General features: G+C 38.6%; 1 protein-coding gene across 1 annotated transcript in view; it reads left to right on the top strand.

Moving 5' to 3' along the window:
• The window catches only part of gnaz (guanine nucleotide binding protein (G protein), alpha z polypeptide), a 106,431-nt gene extending 93,082 nt beyond the window's left edge, over window positions 1-13,349 (top strand). Inside the window, exon 3 of the mRNA XM_057818249.1 lies at window positions 7,171-13,349. Coding sequence (XP_057674232.1) covers window positions 7,171-7,515 — 345 coding nt within the window. The 3' untranslated portion in view covers window positions 7,516-13,349. The remainder of the gene's footprint in view (window positions 1-7,170) is intronic.
• The last annotated feature ends 240 nt before the right edge of the window (window positions 13,350-13,589 follow it).

The following is a 13,589-nucleotide window of genomic DNA, read 5'->3' as shown; positions in this document are numbered from 1 at the left end:
ATAAATGTCATAATTATGATTGTCCTATGATAGTTTTATAGCGCCACTGTTAAACGAAGTGTTACCAAATACCAGAGCTAGCAATTAATAAAACTGGAGGAGTAACTGAAGAAATAATAGAACATGAATTTTGATTGTTATTTACATCATTACCGCTGCAATGCATGCGAGGAGGCATGTTGGACGACAACAGTGTTGACAGCAGGTGGCAGCTGAGGTTGACTGTCTCCCCCGAGGGAGGAGTGATGGCCAAATGAAGCTTCTTGAAGCAATGAAGCTTTGCAGTCAATCTACTGCAAAGCTTCATGGTAGTTCATTTGGTCTTATGACCGTCTTATGATGCCGCTGTCAAATAAAGTGTTTCCGGTTAATATCTTTTGTAAATATCCCTTAATACAGTGAGGACAGTTGAGGGTTATAGTCCAGCGGGCTTATTTATGAACAACTGCCGTTTTTGTATTAAATTTGGTGGGTGGCGGCTTATAGTCAGGTGCGCCTTATAGTCCGAAAATTACGGTATACAATCACAACTATGCCTTAGCATTGCCGTATTTTTTGGAATATAAATCGCAGATTTTTTTTCCATAGTTTGACCAAAGGTGTGATTTATAATCTGGAGCGATTTATGTTTGAAATTCTATGCAAATTATTATACCATTTTACAGTGTCGCATAAGTAACCTATTCAATATGCTGCATTCTTACATCCTGCACACATTCCACTTTTCTACTTTCAAGAAATAAATTAACACAAATTAATGGATTTTTTTCTTTGTTGATATGGCAGTGAAATAGGTATTAAGTTTTTTTTTTTTAAACGGTCTTAATTAGGTCTTTAAAAGTCAAATTTAACTTGAGAAAACTTGTAGGAACGCTGTACTAGCACTGTACTAGTTAAAGGTAACATTTTTTGTGGCTTTGGAGCCAGATTTACTCAAAAAGAATTGATATCATTGTAAGAGGTTGCATTCATGCCTAATAAATGTTATGCGTTTATTAGTTTAAAATGGCGAACTGAACAGAGGACAGCGGAAAGACAAGAGGCTTCCAGGGTTCGTGTGGTTATCTCTTGTTTGAACACACTGCAAGGTGGATGGTAGCTTTCATACAGCATGTTCAACTATCTATATTGTGTCATGATGAAGGTCCAGTCTAGATCCAGGGTTCCCCCTACAAATAAAAGATGGTGGTGCACCGCCACACCAAATTAAAACCCGCCACGCCTTGCAGATGAGATGTTTTTTTTTTTTTTTTTTAAAGCCGTTTAAGGCCTAGAGTGAAGGGTGCAACCTATTCATTGTGTATTGTAATGTCCGTAACTAAGCACGGCCCCCTTTAGACAATCGGACTGGGGAGCTGTGACATAGGGGAAAGAGAGTAGGAAGAATTGGAGAACGGGCGAGATAGCGGCTGCATGTTGCGGCAGCCCGCTGTTATTTTGTTATTGTTTTTCTTTATTATTGTTGCTACAATAAAGTGGATAAGCCAATATCGACTTCCCACCCCCATCCGGGGCATTAGAGTATTTTGGATTGGACCTTTCGGCGAAGGTGAGCGGTGGAGGCCAACATGGACGAAACGGCAAGTTCGAATGAATTTGCGCCGAGAGGCGGGGCCCAAAATAGAGCCTTGTTCTATTTTCCAAGCACCGCCGCACTAACGTCAACAACGCATCCAATTGCAGAGGTGCAGGCGTACTTAAATCTGTGCTATCAGGCTGTTTCGGTGGACAGAGATACACAATCACGGGTGACGAAACCTTGATAAATGCGCTTTTTTTTCTTAAAGTTTTGCGAGCTCTGGGACATTCAAAAAATGACTCTCATAACTCTCCTTGCTAGCTAAGCTAAATGGTACCTCTATGTGCGTTTGTGTGAAAATGTAATTCACGGACAACAACAAAAACGGTAAAGCTGACTTTTAGGGATCCCTGTTTTTGTAGTTTTGTGTGAACTTTTTTTTTTTAGGGTTCATGTGAATTGGGAAGGTTAGGGTTAGGTGCATGTGATTGGTTGACAGTTAAGGACCACTGAAAGTAAGCTTTACCAAAAAAACTATTCACCTTCTCACCGAAACTAGTAAAACTCTTTACACGTCTATTAGAATTTCCCCATAGTTATTGGAATGGGTCTGTTAACAGAGGACTATTATTATTATTATTAGGGTTGTTCCGATCATGTTTTTTTTTGCTCCTGATCCGATCCCGATCGTTTTAGTTTGAGTATCTGCCGATCCCGATATTTCTCGATCCGATTGCTTTTTTTTTGCTCCCGATTCAATTCCAATCATTCCCGATAATTTTTCCCGATCATATACATTTTGGCAATGCATTAAGAAAAAAATGAATAAAACTCGGACGAATATATACATTCAACATACAGTACATAAGTACTGTATTTGTTTATTATGACAATAAATCCTCAAGATGGCATTTACATTATTAACATTCTTTCTGTGAGAGGGATCCATGGATAGAAAGACTTGTGACTTTGTATATTGTGACTAAATATTGCCATCTAGTGTATTTGTTGAGCTTTCAGTAAATGATACTGAAGGCGATGCCCAAATGCATGATGGGAAGTGGAACCATGACAAGTGGACCCATGACTGTGCGTATTGCTACCAATCTTCTCTGCGATGGGATATAACAGAAGGTGTTAAGAAAAAGATCAATTGCTACCTTGCTTCCCCACATTGCTTCCCATGATATTTCTAATCGTACGGAGAGTGATTGTAAGGCTTTAGCCAATTAAAATAAGGCTCCAAAGGCTGCCAAAATACACTCTACTCATTTTACGCTGCCTTATAGCTCTCTATATAGGCAAAACGGCGCCATTACAGATGGAGCGCGACAATGCGTGAGTGGGTCGTGCAGCGCATGCATTAATTGCGTTAAATATTTGAACGTGATACACTTTTTAAAAAATTAATTAACGTCGTTATTGGGATAAATTTGATAACCCTACCTTAAGCCTAAACTAAAGACTCTGGATAAGTGTAACATATTATGTCTGTAACGTTAAACACAATTAGAAAACGATTTAATTAAAAAATATACAGTATATATATTAAAAAACGGCATTGCCGATATTTTTTTGCCGATTCCGATACTTTGAAAATGACGTGATCGGACCCGATCAGTCGGCATCACCATCATCTCTAATTATTATGGTAATGTCGTACGTATTAGGGCCAAATAAAAGGAAAAAGAGGGACTATGAGATGTAAGTCGTACTATTGCTACAAGAAAAAAAGTCGTATTATTACGTATGGGTAATGTAGCTGTAATCAGCTACACATTTTATGTACATGTACTGTAGCTGAAAGCTACGACATTAGCCTGGCTAATGAAATATTTCAAATAGATCTTTATTATGGTTCTTCTAGGGAAAAATGTGAAAAGAAACTCTCATTTGTCGTAATATGACGCAATTTTGCCGTGGCACGACATGGTGAGGCTGTCCGAGCCCACCACCATAGCTTCAAAAAATCCTAGGGGGAAACCCTGAGATCCCTTGGGTAATGTACTGTATAGGTAAGAATAAAAGGGGAGCTTTTGTTCAAATTGCATAACAGTTAGGATAATGTAAGTGGAAGGGATTATATATGGCTAAACAGCAACCATGTTAAACTTTGGATGATCATGAGCGGAACATTTCCAGGTTTAATCAGTTGTTTTGGAAGACATCAGTCTAGGAGAGGGGAATGCTAAAAATATATATAAACCAGTGTCTGCATTTCATTCTTTATCATGAATGACATTTTCTATTTAATTAATTCTAAAGATGCAGCTTTATAAATATATAATCCTTTAAACCCAGCTGCTGTATAAGCTCATTTTTAGGTTACATGCAACTTTGGACTGTCATAATGGTCGCCTTTTAATCATTGTCTAAAAATACTGAACTCACAACACATCTTATGTTACACCTGTGGATTGAAATCCTCACTTTACTCCTTTCCCTCGGGTTCAGCCAACATCTTTTTTTTTCCAAGATGTGTGGATCTTGTGATTTGCACAGAACATTGTGTTATTTCTGTAACCTTTTTAACAACAGCCTTCCATCTGACAAGGTTGCAGTCACAAGCTACTGGCCCATCGCCACATGCCAGAAGCCACCATGGGAGGCTCAACGCCCTATTTTTTTTGTCTTTTCTACTATATGTCGAATATCACATGACAAAAAAAATGTATGAAAACACACATTATACGTAGATTCTTATCGCTTGTGCACCACGATCAAGATAATTTGCTAGCATGTGATTTCAAGTAAGGAGACTAACAATAGTTGTCTTTTAACCTTCAGCGTCTAAAAATTACTTTATAACTGCAGGTCATCAGATGCTTTTCGACAGTATATATCATATTTTTATTATATACAGTGGGGCAAATAAGTATTTAGTCAACCACTAATTGTGCAAGTTCACCCACTGGAAAATATAGAGAGGCCTGTAATTGTCAATATGGGTAAACCTCAACCATGAGAGACAGAATGTGTAAAAAAAAAAAAAAAAAAAAAAAAAAACAGAAAATCACATTGTTTGATTTTTAAAGAATTTATTTGCAAATCATGGTGGAAAATAAGTATTTGGTCAATACCAAAAGTTCATCTCAATACTTTTTTATGTACCCTTTGTTGGCAAAAACGGAGGCCAAACGTAACTCTTCACAAGCTTTTCACACACTGTTGCTGGTATTTTGGCCCAATTCCTCCATGCAGATCTCCTCTAGAGCAGTGATGTTTTGGGGCTGTCGTTAGGCAACACGGACTTTCAACTCCCTCCACAGATTTTCTATGGGGTTGAGATCTGGAGAATGTCTAGGCCACTCTAGGACCTTGAAATGCTTCTTAGGAAGCCACTCCTTTGTTGCCCTGGCTGTGTGTTTGGGATCATTGTCATGCTGAAAGACCCAGCTTAGTCTCATCTTCAATGCCCTTGCTGACGGAAAGAGATTTTCACTCAAAATCTCTCGATACATGGCCCCATTCATTCTTTCCTTTACACAGATTAGTCGTCCTAGTCCCTTTGCAGAAAAACAGCCCCAAAGTATGATGTTTCCACCCCCATGCTTCACAGTGGGTATGGTGTTCTTCGGATGCAATTCAGTATTCTTTCTCCTCCAAACACGAGAACCTGTGTTTCTAACAAAAAGTTCTATTTTGGTTTCATCTGATCATAAAACATTCTCCCAGTCCTCTTCTGGATCATCCAAATGCACTATAGCGAGCCACAGATGTGCCTGGACGTGTACTTTCTTCAACAAGGAGACATGTCTGGCAGTGCAGGATTTGAGTCCCTGGTGGCGCATTGTGTTACTGATAGTAGCCTTTGTTACTGTTGTCCCAGCTCTCTGTAGGTCATTCACTAGGTCCCCCCGTGTGGTTCTGGGATTTTTGCTCACCGTTCTTTTTATCATTTTGACGCCACGGTGTGAGATCTTGCATGGAGCCCCAGATTGAGGGAGATTATCAGTGGTCCTGTATGTCTTCCATTTTCTAATAACTGCTCCCACAGTTGATTTCTTTACACCAAGCGTTTTACCTATTGCAGATTCAGTCTTCCCAGCCTGGTGTAGGTCTACAATTTTGTCTCTGGTGTCCTTCGACAGCTCTTTGGTCTTGGCCATAGTGGAGTTTGGAGTGTGATATATACCGATAATGAGTTAAAACAGGTGCCATTGATACTAGGGCTGTCAAAATTATCGCGTTAACGGGCGGTAATTAATTTGTTTAATTAATCACGTTAAAATATTTGACGCAATTAACGCACATGCCTCGCTCAAACAGATTAAAATGACAGCACAGGGCAATTCCAACTTGTTACTTGTGTTTTATGGAGTTTTGTCGCCCTCTGCTGGCGCTTGGGTGCGACTGATTTTATGGGCTTAAGCACCCATGAGCATTGTGTAATTGACATCAACAATGGCGGGCTACTAGTTTATGTTTTGATTGAAAATTTTACAAATTTTATTAAAACGAAAACATGAAGAGGGGTTTTAATATAAAATTTCTATAACTTGTACTAACATTTATTTTTTAAGAACTACAAGTCTTTCTATCCATGGATCGCTTTAGCAGAATGTTAACGTCAATGCCATCTTGTTGATTTATTGTTATAATAAACAAATACAGTACTTATGTACCGTATGTTGAATGTATAAATCCATTTTGTGTCTTATCTTTCCATTCCAACAATAAATTACAGAAAAATATGGCATATTTTATAGATGGTTTGAATTGCGATTAATTACAATTAATTAATTTTTAAGCTGTAATTAACTCGATTAAAATTTTTAATCGTTTGACAGCCTTAATTAATGCAGGTAACGAGTGGAGCCTCGTTAGAAGAAGTTAGACTTCTTTGACAGCCAGAAATCTTGCTTGTTTGTAGGTGACCAAATACTTATTTATCCACTCTAATTTGGAAATAAATTCTTTAAAAATCAAAGAATGTGAGTTTTTTTTTTTCCCCCACATTCTGTCACTCATGGTTGAGGTTTACCCATGTTGACAATGACAGGCCTCTCTAAACTTTTCAAGTAGGAGAACTTGCACCATTGGTGGTTGACTAAATACTTATTTGCCCCACTGTATATTAGCTCAAACAAAAATAAACTTTATGTTTGTCTTAACAGGGAGCAGCTGGATAAGCCATGTTAGACGACATATGGCATATTCAGTGTTGCCACCAGAGGGCAGTATATCCACCCAAATCAATAAAACTAAATGCAACACTTTCAAAACAAACCATTACAACGTCATTCTAATTAAATGAATACTGGAAGCATCAAAATTTGATTTGAAACTTTTTTTCTAATCGAATTAATCGATTAATCGTTGCAGCTCTAGATTTTTCCATGTCTTGTTTGGAGAGAAGCTTCTTAATTCTGGCTACGTGTTTGAAGTGGTAATGCGCAAACTTATTGGAAAAACTATGGAGGGCTGTCAAAGTTCAAGTCCGAGTCAATAATTACACCAAGACGTCTGGCTTGATTTGTCACCGTCAATGACATAAAGCCAAGGTTCCATTCTATAAGTCAAGTAGATTTCTATGACCGTGACCTAACATGGTTTCCGTTGTCTGAGTTGGGTAGAACCAAGTCTGAATATGCGTGGTTGCGTGTGAAATGTGTCTAATTCTCTCATTCATTTTCCTTTAATCTACGCAGAGCCGAATGGCTGAGAGCTTGCGCCTCTTCGACTCGATCTGCAACAACAACTGGTTCACCAACACCTCGCTCATCCTCTTCCTCAACAAGAAGGACCTGTTGGCTGAGAAGATCAAACGCATTCCTCTGACAGTGTGCTTCCCCGACTACAAGGGCCAAAACACCTACGAGGAAGCGGCCGTGTACGTGCAGCGGCAGTTCGAGGACCTCAACCGCAACAAGGAAACCAAGGAGATTTACTCGCACTTCACCTGTGCTACCGACACCAGCAACATCCAGTTTGTGTTCGACGCTGTCACGGACGTGATCATCCAGAACAATCTCAAGTACATTGGGTTGTGCTAGGACAAGATGTGCGATTGGTGTGTAATCTAATGGATAAAATGCAAAAATGACATCAATTGCGTATGAAATAAACTGGGACGGTGAGGATTTAAATGCTTTAGTTGGTCAAAGATGGGTATTTACAGTGGTATGAAAAAGTATCTGTACCTTCTGGAATTTGTCACATTTCTGCATAAAATCGCCATCAATTGTGAGCTGATCTTTGTCAAAATCACACAGATGAAAAAAGTGTCTGGTTTAACTAAAACCACCTACACATTTATAGATTTTCATATTTTAATGTGGATAGTAGGCAAACAGTGACAGAAGGGGGGAAAAATAAGTAAGTGAACCATCACATTTAGTGTTTTGTTGCAGCAATAACTTCAACCAGACGCTTCCTGTAGCTGCAGCTCAATCTGCCAGATCGATCGGGAATAATCTTGGCCCATTCTTCTCTACAAAACTGCTATAGTTCAGTCAGATTTCCAAGATGTCTGGCATGAATCGCTGTCTTTAGGTCATGCCACAGCATCTCAATGGGGTTCAAGTCTGGACTTTGACTTGGCCACTCCAGAACGTGTATTTTGTTACTCTGAAACCATTCTGAAGTTGATTTACTTCTGTGTTGGATCATTGTCTTGTTGCAGCATTCATCCTCTTTTTAGATTCAACTGTCTGACAGACGGGCTCAGGTTTTCCTGCAAAACATCCTGATAAACTTTTGAAATCATTCTTCCATTAATGATTGCAAGTTGTCCAGGCCCTGAGGCAGGAAAACAGCCCCAAATCATGATGCTCCCTCCACCATGCTTCAGGTGGGGATGAGGTGTTGATGTTGGTGAGCTGTTCCATTTTTCCTCAACACATGACATTGTGTGTTACTCCCAAACAATTCACCTTTGGTTTCATCAGTCCACAAAATATTTTGCCAAATCTTCTTTGGAGTGTCCAAGTGCCTTTTTGCGAACATTCAATGAGCAACAATGTTGTTTTTTTTAGATAGCAGTGGCTTCTTCCGTGGAGCCCTCCCATGAACACCATTCTTGGACATAGATTTACATACAGTCGATGTGTGCACCTAGATCTTGGACTGTGCCAGTGATTCCTGTAAGTCTTTAGCAGACACTCTAGGGTTCTTTTGAACCACTCTGAGTATTCTGCGCTGAACTCTTGGGGTCATCTTTGGTGGACGGCCACTCCTTGGTAGAGACGCAACAGTGCCAAACTCTCTCCATTAGTACACAACTTCTCTGACTGTCAATTGATGAACATCCAGACTTTTAGAGATGGTTTTGTATTCTTTTACAGCTTTATACATATCAACAGTCTTCGATCGCAGGTCTTCAGACAGCTCTTTCGACCGAGCCATAATGCACATCAGGCAATGCTTCTCATCAAGACAATTCTCAATATGTGTGTTTTTTATAGTGGGCAGGGCAGCTTTAAACTAGGGTTGGGAATTTCTGGCATGAAGCCGATTCAATATGTATCTAGATACACAGGTTACAATTCGATTAAAAAAAAAAAAAAAAAAAAAAAAAAAAGATACATTTTTAAGGCCGATACAATTCGGCACAGTTTAAGAACGATACAGTTTGATACAGTGTGAAAAACATTTGTTGTGTTTGTTCTTACAGTATTTTAAACATTAAAAAAAAGACCACATTTCTAATAGCAAAATTAAACAACAGAATTTCATACCAATGTTTGTTTTTTTTTTTAATGAAAAAAATAAAAATAAATAAGGCTTACTAAATCACTATCATTTTGTTGGATGGAATTGATTATAAAATAAAACTCCAGTGACAGACAACAATAAAGTGCAGTAATTCAATTACTGCATTTCCTGGGGTTTTGAACACAAGAGGTAAGTAATTTAAGTGCAAATTTTCGTAAACATTTTACAAACTAAATAGTTATATGCAGCAGCTCTAGAAAAAAAAAAAAAGAATTAAACCTGCTCGTGTTATCATCATTAAAAAAAAAAAAAAAATTATGCTTTGCCACTGGTATGATTGGGGGAATAAAAACATGACATTTTATACAGACAGGTCAATAATAATGACTTTAACCTTATACACAGCAAAGTCATTCACCTATGCCTGTGCTTCCACATTTTTTTATTCCTCATCACTGTCCATATCTTCCTTGAAGGGTAGATTTTTCTTGAAGAAGATCAACTGATCCACATGTTCATGTTTAAATAGACTGTGTTTCGTGGAAACAATATCTCCAGCTGGTCGTGCTGCCCTTTCCACCATTGTAGTGGGTTATTTTTCAGGCTTAAAAACTCACGATCTCTGTACCACTTCACACGAGCTCTGTCCCATACAGATCTGGCTGCCTTCTTCACTCCAAAGTCCGACTTTTGTTTTCCTGGTGCGTTGAAGATCAATCGCTGTATGTCGCTGGCGTTGGTGCTCAAACTGTCCACTGTTTTAGCATGTTGCTTCGTTGCCACTACTAGTTTAGCTTTGGGCTGTGAAGAAAACGCTACAGAGCGTGCATTACAGTGGTTTCGTTAACTCTCCCGTTGTTATGACACTCCCGTGACGATCGGGTAACGACGACGACTACTAGCTGTTCTGCCGAAATGCATGATGGGAAGTTGAGGCAACCACGACTGTGAGTGGTGTTTGTCCATATTATATCAAGTGTGTGTTCACACTCTCAGTGCGCTGTGCGGAGTATCACGCAGCACAGCATGTGAAGTAAAACTAAATTATTATCATATTTAGCAATGCATTGTAGTAAGGGTGTAATAGTACATGTATTTGTATTGAACCGTTTCGGTACATGGTGCTCGGTTCGGAACGGAGGCGTACCGAACGAGTTTCTGACGTAATGTATTAGGCATAAAAACACCGAGAGGAGTCGGATAGCTCTTTATGGATACTTTTATTGACCAAAACAAAAAACGTGGGGGACGCAGCCACTCAACTCAGCGCTACCCGCGCACATTTCCAACTCACCGATCTCGCTCCATCTCTCTCGCTCGCTCGCCCACTTTCTTCCTCTTTGCTCAATCTGACAACGCCGGTCACATTGAAATAACAGCGGCCCCCTTGGGGGTGCCAGTTACAACCGCTTGTATCGGAGCGCCCGCCATTTTAAACATTATCCGCATGTAAAATTTTTTTAACCCGTCATTACCCGTCGACGGTATGTTTTGCCCGTCGATGCATTTACGTCATCGATGACGTCGACAATGTCGACTAGTCAGGACAGCTCTAATGATATTAGACATGTGCTGGTTACCGGTTTCACGGTTTACCGTGGTGTGAAAACGTTGCGGTTTCAAAACCACTAAAATTTTCCGTCATACCTTAGTAAGGTATTCGCTATTTTTCATGTGCCAAAATGCAGCCGAAGTGGCTTGGCGCGGCAGCGCTCACCCCTTCCCGTTTGTTGCCGTGTGTCAGTGAAGCTATTCTGCTAAACAGCCAGCAAACCCAAAAACAAACACAAGGCATACTTTTCTTCAATTTATTGAGCTCTCAAATCGTGGTGAAATATACAAAATGAATACATTTAAAACGTTGTATTTTTCCACGTGTGAGTAGGTTCAACAGGATAGCAGGAGCAGTGTAGCACCATGAAAAAGTTCGCTAAAAACAAAACACACATTTTCCTATCCAATTCAATATACAAACGAACTAAAACTTACAAAGACGAATGTTAGCCTAGGCTTAGCTGGGAGAGCAGCTTCGTCGAGGTTTTAAGTCTCACAGCCGCTGAGTGAGAAACAAGCTTGAATGAAGGGGGACTAAAAAAAACAAAAGATCGCTAATTGCGAAAAGAGGTCTCACTCCTAATGTTTTTTTGTTTTTTTTAGATGAAACCTTTCCTCAACAATATTTACATTTTAACTAACTTATATAACTAACTTATACATTTTTAACTAACTTATTAACTTATGAATTCTTTATGCTTTTTCACACAAAGGCATGACATCATGTAGACTAGAGTTGACACAGTGGCTGAAAATGGCGAAACTTCACTTGAGCTCCTCCCCCTCAAAAGTCATCCAGTATATATATCTTTAAAATTTTATTTAGAAGTGTTTTTACTTTTTTAAAAACAATTATTTATATATTTTTTGTTTATTTATTTCCACATTATATTCATGTTCCAATTTGCAAATATGTTCTGGGGAAAAAAATCCTGTTCAGTGGAAAGTTCAGTTTTTTGTTTTGTTTTGTTTTTTAAACCCATACATCTCAAAATTTTGGAGCTATAATTGCAATACCGTGATACCGTGAAACCGCGGTATTTTTGCTCACGGTTATCGTACCGTCAAAATCTCATACCGGCACATGCCTAAATGCTATCCTGATTAAAATATGAAAATTTATAAATGTTTTGGTGGTTTTAGTTAAAGCAGACGCTGTTTTTACATCTGTGTGATTTTGACAAAGATCAGATCACATTTGACGGTGATTTTATGCAGAAATGCGAGAAATTCGTAAAGGTTCAGAAATTTTTTAAAATCATTGTATACCCGATGTGTTTGCACTGAATACGAGTATGCAGACAAATTTTAAACCACAAACGCGCATACTGTACCTTTACGTTCGCTCACACAACATTACGTTTCAAGCACTTGACGTGGCAACACTGGACATGTGAGACAGTTTTCCCTGCCTGCCAAACACAAAACTAAGTACTTGCCGTGAGGCTTTTTAATGATTTTTTTTCTTTTGTTTTGTTTGCCTGGGGACATTTCATGCTGCTTTACAGGAAACTTTTGGGGCAAAATTAAATGTTTTCTTTGGAGATTATTTCAATTCTGACAATGGTAAACAATGAGAGTGTTTCTTGGTGGTGGGGGATGTTAGAAGGCCTGATGTCAAAAGGTTTTTACCTAAAAGAGGAAACTGCCACAGTTGAACTAAAAATATTTTCTACGCACTATTTCTGTTCTTCACCTAACTCTATCAAGGCTTTTCTGTTCCTCTTATATTTTGCATTTTGTGGATGGAAAAAAAATATATGTATTGCAAACCTGCCCTTTATAGCAGGCCACTGACTTCTAAAACCCGGAGTGTTATGTTCAATAGCGTCAAAAGTGTTCAAGATGATAATTCTACTTTCCAGCAAAGATGACAAACAGTGCCAAGATTAGTTTGTAAATAAAACACACAGCATCGATGACTATTATTTTTGTTTTGTTTGTACGGGGAAGAAAATATCTTAAAAACATGCATGATTTTGTTACTTTGGGATACTAATCTATTTTCCTTGGATTTCTTTCCCCCTCTTTTCTTTGGTTTAATAATATATTCCCAAAAACATATATTGAAGTCAAACACTGTGTAAGATTGTACAGCTATCAAGAGAGGAATTTATCGAAGAGTTCTATCAATATAATTACAGTGATGATGACGTAATGATGGTTTGAAAAAAAAGTAATAAAAAAAGAAGAAAAAAAATGATATTGATTGATAAGTCACTAGTGAAAATGAAAGGCGGAAAGGACAATGAAAAATGTGAAAAAAAGATGACGCAAACTTTAATCTTCCTTGCATTCTCTGAGTGGCAATTGTCCAACAGTTGGTATGATGTGTAAATATACTGTATGGTACACGCTTTGTCAAAACAAATAATAGTGGTTGAGTTGGGAGACTGCAAGAGAGACAGAGAGAACGCAAAAGAAAGAGATGGAGAAGGAGAAAAGGGGGAAATTCCATTTTTTGCTCCTCCTCTGACTCTTTCTTTTCACTTATGATGTGCAAACAACTTAGCTAAGGGCTTCACGTTTGACTTTACCGGATGTCCACTTTAAGAAAAAAAGTAAATTAACATTAAAATGAAAAAGGACAACTATGAATAAAACAACTTATGCAAATTTTCATGGTGTTGTAAATGTGTTTTTTGACCGTGGCTTTCTCAGAATGATTTGTCTTGTCCATTAGGAACTAGGAACCATAGACATTAAGGGTGTATCGGTACCAGGGGTCGCGTTAACCGAATATTTTCCGTCGTTGACCGTTTTTTTACAACGGTGACGGAAAAAACTGAAGTCCATCTGTCATTTTGACAGGTTGCAATTCACACCCCAGACCACAGGGTGGCGAGTGAGCATATTAATT

Source organism: Corythoichthys intestinalis, chromosome 17 (genome assembly GCF_030265065.1).
Source record: "Corythoichthys intestinalis isolate RoL2023-P3 chromosome 17, ASM3026506v1, whole genome shotgun sequence".
NCBI lineage: Eukaryota > Metazoa > Chordata > Actinopteri > Syngnathiformes > Syngnathidae > Corythoichthys > Corythoichthys intestinalis.
Note: the sequence above shows the minus strand (reverse complement) of the source record. Positions and strands in the feature narration are given on the sequence as shown.